Here is a 9,915-nt window from a genome sequence, read left to right as displayed (position 1 = left end):
GACAAGAACATGGTCAATCACAGTAGCTCTGATTTCATCAGATATTACTGTTCTTTGTCTTCGCTGACCACCTCGACCTCCTCTCACACAAACCACTACAGATTCGTGTTTGAATCCACTCTCAGATTTTTATCCATTGTAGGGTCTCACAAACCAGTGCTCTCTGAACTGGCTTACTTTATATGTTCCCTCACATCATTAGCCACAAGTGTGATCCATTTTGAGTAGTAGTGTTTAAGTGGTGAAACTTGTGCTTTAATTGTGTTTGAATTTTGTCACCTGTGCTCACCATTATGCAGCACGGGTGCATGACAATGAAAATGTGTTGGCAAGTTGTGCCTAAACAGGTGAAAAGTGCTTATGGTTTTGCCAAAAGAGTGATTGATTCAATCAGTGGGTTCAAACTGAGCATTTGGTTCAGACAATAGGGTTTAGTGTTTTAGCAATTGAGAAAAACTGTAATAGAAAAACCAAAGAAATGTGCCTCCTGTAAGAGTAATTGGAATGTTCTTCCTAATAACCCAAAAAAACCCTTACTTCCAATGACTGTTTAATATTTAATCTTGTTTTAATATTCAGTATTTTCTTTATTTGCTAAACACATATTATTACTAAACATCTGACCAACATGTACTTTACTGCTGGGCATTTTGATATCTTATGGTCATTTTTTATTTTTTAATGGAGGACAGACATTGTTTTAGTGCTAAATTCAAACATCACAATTCACACATTGTAGCAGTAAATAGCAGTAAATCAGAATCAGAAGCTGACAGTGTTGTACCTCAGTAAATTAATTGGTATAAATAAGTATATTTATCACTGAAAATGTCTTAATTAGTCTTTAAAATCTCTTTTTAACTCAATCCAGCATCTTCCAACACTGCCCCAATACATGTAATAAATGTCCAGAGAAATACAGCTAGCAAAAAGGAAGCGAATTGTCTGAGCAGCAGATTTCTTTTTAACTTGCAGCAAACTAACTGGATTTAGCTAAAATCCTCTACAACTAGCGAAATGTTAGCAAAAAATTAGTAAGATAGTTTGCTAACTAGCTAACAGAATCTGGTTTTGAAAAACAGCAGTTAGCATCTTTCTCTAAACATTTCTCCTAAGTCATTAAGCAACATTGCAAAATCTAGATGATAAAACCAAGCTAACAAAAGAAACAGGGTGTCTCAGAACTAAAATGTTTATTAATTTGTAGCAGTATAGCAGATTTTCTAGTCTGTACTATGTTGAGCAAAGCTTTGATAGTAGCTAACTGGTTAGGCATCTAGCTAACAATTAAGTTGCAATGGCACCCAGTAATGTGAGCTAGATGATTTAGAACCTTTTCTACAAGCTCAAAAAGACACAACTTTTCCATCATTTACAAATCTAACAATCTGCCACACAACTGATGTTTTATAGCCACTTAGTGAGCTAGTTTTGCTGGTGCTAGCAAAAAGAAAAGAAAAATACTGTAGAAAAATGTATAAAGACTTTAATAATTATTATAAACATTTAATCTGTTAGCTAGACTCTGTAAGATTTATTTCTGTTCTAAAAAATTTCCTTGTAAAACCAATTGTTTTACATATATAAATTTGTCCCTGGTAAAAACTGTCAACCATTTTAGAAACATTTCTGTACACATGTAATCCTACACTGTATTGCTGTATGATACTCTTTGGGACAGAAAAAAAATGCTGAGTAGACTAAACTGTAACTTGGAGCTAAATATGGAAAATAATGAACTCTCTTGACAGCTAGCTGTATTTTTGCACACTCTTGCATCACTATAGAAAAAAATACCTGATAGTGGCAAAGAGAGGCTATACTGGTCTTAGTGAACGACTGCTTGACTCTTTGTTCAAATATAAGACGCCAGTATGAAGCATTCTTTCCACACAATACAGATGTCCAAGTGTCACACATTTTGTGTGCATGAAAATTATTTAAATTGATGAATAAATTGAGCATGACTTTCTCAACTTATACAATAAATACAATTAATGCGTGTGACTCTATAAAACTGCAAGCAATTTGCTGAGCTTCCTCTGGATATCTGGACCTGAGATAAATCAATTATTATACATTATTATAAATCCATTGATGTTCCTAGTAAGGCTTCTGTGAATCTCATTTTATAACAGATGGACAGTAGGAATGAGATTATATCATTATAGAATTATTCTGGACAGAAAATATATATACTGTACATGACACTAGTCTACAACAAAAAAATACATGTTAAAAAAGTATAATTCCATGCAATTTATTTTAGTATCATTAGTACCAAATTTGTATCTGCTTTTTGAACAACAAAATTCACATTTAGTCCCCATTTGCTGCTATAATAACCTTCACTGTTCTGGAAAGTTTTACTAGATTTTGAAAAAGTGGTTTTGGAGAGTTGGTAGTGTGGGGAGGCCTGGGGTGCAGTTGGTGTTCCAATTCATCCCAAATGTGTCCAATAGAGTTTACTCCAGAGCTCTGAAGCAGGCCATTCAAGATCTTCCACATTAACGCATGTAAAGCATACCTACGTGTTCAAGCTACATGAAGGTATGCTTTACATGCGTTGAAGATCTTAAATGGCCTGCTACAGAGCCATGAAGTGTGGGTATATATATATATATATATATATATATATATATATATATATATATATATATATATATATATATATATATATATATATATATATATGTGTGTATGTGTGTGTGTGTGTGTGTGTGTGTGTGTGTGTGTGTGTGTGTGTGGTAATTATTGTTTCAGTATTTGTTTTATGTTTCACTACTATTAGAAATAAAAGGTACCATACTGCTCTTTTCTTTGATCCTGAGGTGGTGCTTTTAATTGTATATTATTTGTGTGTATTTTCTTTCCATGTGAAGATGCTTCTGCAATAATTTAATTATCTTAAAAAGCATTATTAAACCATTAAAGGTACATCAGCATTCCTTATGATCTAATTATGTACATTAAAGTATTTTTTAAAGCACCTTTATATTCATGTTCAACGTACAAATGATGTACACTTGATGGTACCAACAGAGCAACTTGGAAAAGTACAATATTCATATTCATTTACAGGCAAAAAAAATTGTATTTAAAAAAACATGAAAATGGGTAGAAGTGCTGAAGATATTGATGATGATGATGCCGGTAGTCGATATAAATTGAGGCTGGATCGCGTCTGAGCGCGTGTAGCCAATAGGACTCGGCGCGCGAGGAGGGGAGTTTGGTGAGTTCGCGTTAAGGAGCGAAAGATGCAGCTTTCAGCGCGCGCGGCTTCTCAAACCCTGACAATAACCTGATGCCTTCGACAATAGGTGAGTGTCAGGGTTTTATTTATAACATTTCCCATTTTACATTTTACATATGCTAGTGCCCATTTTTTGTACATATACAGACCAGTGTACAATGTCAGGTTGGTGATGCAATTACTTAACATTTTTTAATTATAAAGTTTATTAATAATTGCATTATGAATTAATGCATGCATTTGTGTTTTGTTGGCTGATTAAACTTAATTTTTCGACCGAAAGAATAATTATTTATCTGTTGTTTTGTGAACTTGTTGATCATAGCTGCATGTTATTCAAATTATATTTTGATTAATGGCTCCTCTTAGTCAGTTCACTTGGAAGTTGTCCCTTGTGTTTTGTTAGTGTTTAATAAATATCGCAATTTCTTTCAAAATACTAAAAGTACTTATAGTTGAAAGTATGTGCGTAAAAGAATCTAATGCTTCTATTTAACAGTACAATTATTCAAACTCATTCAGGATATACTTTTCTAGGTCACGAGTATTACAGTAATTGTCAAACCTTTTATAGTTGATGTAAAGTTGATGGTTCTTTTTAAAGCTAGTAAAGACAAAAAGTCCTTTGGCTTATCCTGCATTGTTGGATATTAACCTGTCTCTGTGGATGAGGCAGAGGCGCCAGTTGGACTAAAATGTGCTGACAGTATATGGAGATGCTGAGCTCTTCTATTCTATAAAGATTTTGTAAAGATGGCATTTTATAGGTGTGTTTTTTTTGTGTGTGTTAAGTGTAGTCTGGCCTAAATTTCAGCTCAGTATCTCATAGAAGGGAATTGGTTTAGAATAACCAAGATATTAGTCAAAGTGCTTGACCAGAGAATGCATTTCAATTATTTTTTTTCATCCCATAGATGGTCATCTGACACACAAATCCTTGCACATCTATCGCCTCTGTCCATCATGAAAATGGTCTTTGTCTGATTAACCTGGCTGCAATATCATTTAGCAGCCTGTCTCTTTAATGTGGCAGATATTGATTAAGTGTTTCTTAAGATTAAAATCAATCACTAACAGTGCTTCGCCTTTTATTCTTTCTTAAAATAGCAAATTTGATTTCTGATTTTTTTGGTTGGCATGATTTAATCATCCCTCAATTCTTTTAGGTAAATATCATGCCTCTTGGCTTAGGACGACACATGAAGATGTACCTGTGTGAACAAGGAGCCAACAATCAACAATCGACTGTATGTCTAAATTTTAAGTCTATCTCTACCACACTGTGAGTGTAGTACAGTGTATATCATAGCGTTAAAGTTTTATATCTGAGATGTGTACTATTATATGTATACAGTTACTGACATTTTTAAGAGAGTTGGTAATACAGTTTTTTTTATATAAATTACCAAAGCCATTGAAAAAATATAATCTTTACATTACTATAAATGTCATTCCTATTTCAAAATATAGTAGTAGATCACTGATGCCTTGCAGCTGTTTTGTGGCTATAGTGGTCCAGGCACCCCTGTAATGTTTGATACCTCATGAAATACTAGACTATTCTATCCCAGTATCCTGATAATATACCTGACATTGCTGTAGATATAAAAAAAAAAATTGTTAATATCAATTAATCTTGCAACTACTCAATTAACTGGGAGATTTCTTTTCCCCAGTATACAGTGAGCTCTTCTGCTGCTGGCCCTAACCTCTACTGCCGCTGGCCATCCAATGACAGACATCATAGCTTCTTTCCTTAGTAAAATGAGTAACGCTCCTCTACTGGACTATGGGCTTCAGTCTCTGGCTCCTGCTACAGGTATTGGGATTACAGCTGGTCTGTCTCTGGCTACAGACACGGAGCAGAGCACCGCCTTGTGCTTTGTAGGCCTTCTACTACTCTTCCTAGTCTTCCTTTTAGTGCGGTGTTTCAGGATACTTCTGGACCCATATGGCAGTATGCCAGCTTCCTCCTGGAACGATCACAAACATGGACTGAGAACAGTTTGATTTCATGCTAATGTTACAAATTGAAGGCTTTTAAGTTTAAACCTACCCTCTATGCTTACAGCGAATGTTAACAGAGATCAAATGCTTAGTGATCTGGGTATTGATTCAGAGTGAGCCAATGCTCACTGAACAGGCTTTCTTTGGAGTGGTCAACACTTGTCTGTTCTTGTATATGTAAATGATATTTAAACAAGTACTATTGAAATGACATGCAAATCTGTGGATAAGCATCACTACAGACTGCAAAACAATTTTGTCGGAAGCTGTTCAGGCAAAAGAATTGTACTTATGACAGATATTAGCTTTTGCTTTATACTATGGGCTACATTTGAACATTTTGTGTATATATATATATATATATATATATATATATATATATATATATATATATATATATATATATATATATATATATATATATACTTGTTATATAACAATTTATCACAAATAGATTTATACTGATTTTGCATCTGTAAATACAACTACTGTTTTCTACTGTATGGATATATTTCCTTGATCAGGATCAAGGTTTTTGCTTAATTATTTCTCATTATTATTCAGTGTACTGTATACTATTTGCTGATGCTGAAAGTTAAATTACTATGCTGAAACATTGTGCCTTTATATCTGTTATATCTATGTTTGTATAAATATTCACTGCAGGGCTTTCTGTCACTTTCCTAATGTTGTCCTGACACAGTTCAACACCTACGCATTTGGACATTCGGTTTATATCAGTACCTTATACAAGATCCTTCTTGTGTAAATTCCTAATTATTAGAGATGCTATGTTCTTAGTGAAGAAGGGAATACTCTGCATACTCAAACTATCCTGTTGGTGTAACTTAATCAATGTTTATTACACTGTAAGTATTGAAACTCAGATTCTGCAGCTGGGACAAAGTAATGAAGCATAACTCTCTAAATCCTGTTTATGTATTTTGCTGCCTGTATGGTATGTACTGGATGTCACTATTGACTGTTCTCTTTGCATAACAATCAAACTAGCCTGATTTTCTAAACCCAACCAAATCTTTCAAGCTGTGACCAAAAAATTACAAGTTTTATGCTCAAGTCTCTTCCTAAGAAAGTAGTTGGGGTCACAGTTAACAAGCTGACTCAAGTATTTTAGCTAAAGGGCTACAAATAAATCCTGCAGAAACTCTGGTTTCCTGGCTACATTCACCCTTTTTCTCATACTTATTCTCTGATTATTAATATCCTCTTAAGATTTTTGGTCACTGTGTGTAGAAGTGTATTTGTGTGCATCGAATTGCATGGTTGTTATTCAAGGACTAAACATAATGAGTGAGTGTACACAATAGACAAAGTTATTGATCATGTGATTGATCCTAGCTTATGTTAAAATCAGTGAGCTAGACTGTTGATGAGCAGTACAGATTGGAGACACTCTAGAGACACTGACATAACATAAACATCCACCAGGCCCATCATAATGTGTGGTGGGTGTGCATATTTGTGATGAATTGCTTACTAGGGACTTGTTAACCTCACTCAGGTGGGTACTACACACTAGTGTTTGTGAATCATCATTATGTGTTCAGCAATTAAAGTTGTGTTTGATCAGCACAGCATATTGTTTTTAAAAGACATAACTTTTTTTCATATAAATTTATGGGCAATATCATACTTTTATCACTGTCAACTTTTAGATTTAATATCTTGAATCTGGATTATCACTGGAGATTAAAGGATCTACGAAGAAAAAAAATTGCTCATAGAGGTAGTTTGTAGAGAACGTGTTAATGAGAAGATTAAGCTCAAGGGAACTGATTCATGCCTGCTCAAACATGGGACTACGATATTTAATTATATTTACAATTTGTCATGAAACTGACTTTTTCCAACTTTACTATTCTCTCCACTAATTGCCATTACTACACTGTATAATTCTATAAACAAAAAAGTACAAAGAAATTAAATATTATCAGTTTGAAAAAGGTTAAAGAAAAGTCAGCATCTTAAACAAAATGCTAAATGAAGTAAGATTGTAAGATGTAATCATTTTAGATTAAAATTTACTCTGCTGACAGATGCACTTATAAACAATAAACAATGAAGATATTAATCATCACAATCTCATAATTTCCCAATGGAGGTTTGGTGAACCCCAATGATGCACAAAATGATGAGCAAAATATACTGGAGGATTTCCTCTCCCAATCCGAGTTTAATGAACAAATAGCTGTAAAAGTTGAAATTGCCACCTCAGTTATTCATTTCGCAATTTAAATAACATTCTTGAAGAAGTCTGTTACCCTTGTTCAATTAAAGCATATTACATAATTAATATATAATATCTAATTAATATATTAATATTTAAAAAACTTCCAGAAAGTCTTTATGTTGAAGTCATTAGTAAACTGTTCATTGCACACCAGGACTGACTAAGCCAGATGTTCTGATTGTAAATCAGTGTATCATTCTGATATTATCCATAATTAGTCATTGCTATCTCATAGTGTGCTCCAGTTTGCGCAAGCATGTATAAAAACCTAAATACAATTCATTTTATAGGTACATTTTGACTTTCATAAGCACACTTAAATCCCAGAGCTAAATGTTAAGTATATTCCAAAGGCCTTTACTGACTTCCTGCTAAATGTTGGCTTTTCACAAATGAGATGAACTTTCTTGATCATTACCACATGTCCCCACAGTGACTTGGTTTTTAAATTCAGTGCAACCCTTTTGCTGTCTTAATTAAAATAAAAAAAACTGCCTAGACCCACATGGGCTGTAATTTACATTATATTCAAATAGAAGGCTCATTAATCAAATGTGTACTATAATATTGTGGCTGTTTATTAAAGCATTATGTTCCTAAACTTTCCACAGGTCTAACCTGACATCATATATACATCTACTTACAGTTTACAGGTAATAAATCTCACTGTAACAAATTTGAATTTTTTTTCTCCCACTGTTTTAAGCATTCTAGTGTTATTTTGGTTTTTATCTGTTTCACTATGAGACACCACATTTCCCTACAAGAATTCACAGTGCCTTGGCTGTTTTGTATGGAAAATATTCTACAATAATAATAATACAATATTCTAATACTAATAATAAAAAAAAAAAAAACTGAAGTATTCAGCAGTGTGAATAAGTGAATAAGATTCCCACTTGTTGCTTTACTTTTTGACCTGCATCACTGACAAATATGCAAAAACAAAGGCATCATGATTCAGCCAGACCAGTAAACACACCCAGCTACTAGAAGCAGAAAAAGCAGGTAGGCTAATCTAACATCAGGAATGGACTGGTTATTGGCTGCTGCATAATAAGTGAAGAATAAAGTATGACAGCCTCAGTTGCCTGTTATTGTCTTATCGCAGGACTTATCTCATATTCATCTAAAGGCACAGTACCCAGTCATGTTCAGACAAACATGCTCGAAATGTGAAAAGCTGGTCCACTCATGATGACCTGCTGCATACATACAAGTGAGAGATTTAGGTAAAAGTTTGAGTTACAAAGCATAACCTGAAAATATCACCTAATAACAAAAGTCAGTAAAGTTCAAATATGGATAAGAAAACAGAAAGGGAAATGCCACAAATCTTGAGACAAATATGCCTTTAATCTTTAATTTAACAATAAAATTTTATCTTAGCAATAGCACATTTCCTCCTTTGTTAATGATCATAACATGTTTGACTAGGTTTTTATCTGAGAAACTTGTCTAGACTTACACAAACACAACAGTCTCCATATAGCTGCTGTTCAAATTCATACTTCTTTACCCATATGAGCTTAATAAAAAAAATCCCAACTTGAAATGGAGACAGGTGAAGAAGAAGAACCTGACATTTTTTGTTATGTAAGCTTAGTGTTAAGTGCCTATTGATTTTAGAAGCGTGCAGCCTTCTTGTTTTCTGTAAGTACACATATTAATATATTCCGCAAAAAAAACCTTGGTGTTTCTTGTAGCAAGACAATATCTAAATAGAAGGTCAATCAGTACAAAAATAGTTTTGAAAAGAATCAGAGGCAAGAAGGTTTTACCATGGCCTAAATTGAAGAAAGCTATGGATGACATCCAACCCTGTTATAACAGAACAAACATTGCTTTTGTTGCATACAAGGTTCTTTGTTTGTTTAATACTGTTTTAAAGTCTATATGGTTTATTATAAAGTGAGATTTGATGGTTTGTTTTGAATTTGGATTCCAGAGGTAAGGCCCTCAGTCACAGGCCTGAGTTTTTTTCCTTTTTTTTTTACTTCCAGCTGAGCTACTATGTTTAATTACATTTGTACAATAGCTTTGAAAAATTACATACAATTTTAATTTTGAACATTGCATTCAACATTGTCCAAAAGTGCAGGGTCCCTTACCACATGGCCATGTATCAGTACCTAATCGTGGATCATTTGGTACCAGGCTGCACAGAAGGAATGAAAACTTGTTAATATTTATTTTCATTTTATTGATTTTTTACGGTATGCAAGGTGTTTTTATTAAAACAAACAACAAATGACCACTTCTGCCTATGCACAATTTTAATGCATAAATAAAACTTCCTCTTATTCTGCATTATTGTGTGTTGAGTTAAATTTTCATGATATAGGTAATTAATTTAATAATTAAATCATATAATATGAATAATAATATTGCGTGTGACCATATA

The 9,915-nt window shown here is 33.4% G+C and overlaps 1 protein-coding gene across 4 annotated transcripts; it reads left to right on the top strand.

The window, feature by feature from the left end:
- The first annotated feature begins 3,236 nt into the window (after nucleotides 1-3,236).
- On the top strand, nucleotides 3,237-5,593 carry ctxn1 (cortexin 1). Of its 4 annotated transcripts, none has more exons than XM_083526297.1 (4): nucleotides 3,237-3,320; nucleotides 4,168-4,231; nucleotides 4,420-4,500; nucleotides 4,930-5,593. In XM_083526297.1, exon 4 carries the CDS (start codon nucleotides 4,985-4,987, stop codon nucleotides 5,261-5,263), a length of 279 nt encoding a protein of 92 aa, XP_083382423.1. In that variant the 5' UTR covers nucleotides 3,237-3,320; nucleotides 4,168-4,231; nucleotides 4,420-4,500; nucleotides 4,930-4,984; the 3' UTR covers nucleotides 5,264-5,593. The 4 variants fall into 4 exon arrangements, with proteins under 4 accessions (XP_083382423.1, XP_083382424.1, XP_083382422.1 ...); XM_083526298.1 differs by having other exon boundaries at nucleotides 4,420-4,535; XM_083526296.1 differs by lacking the exon at nucleotides 4,168-4,231 and having other exon boundaries at nucleotides 3,243-3,320.
- The last annotated feature ends 4,322 nt before the right edge of the window (nucleotides 5,594-9,915 follow it).

The sequence above is a fragment of the Silurus aristotelis genome (assembly GCF_946808225.1).
Source record: "Silurus aristotelis genome assembly, chromosome: 22".
Lineage (NCBI taxonomy): Eukaryota > Metazoa > Chordata > Actinopteri > Siluriformes > Siluridae > Silurus > Silurus aristotelis.
The sequence above is the reverse complement of the archived record's forward strand: the minus strand, read 5'-3'. Positions and strand labels throughout refer to the sequence as shown.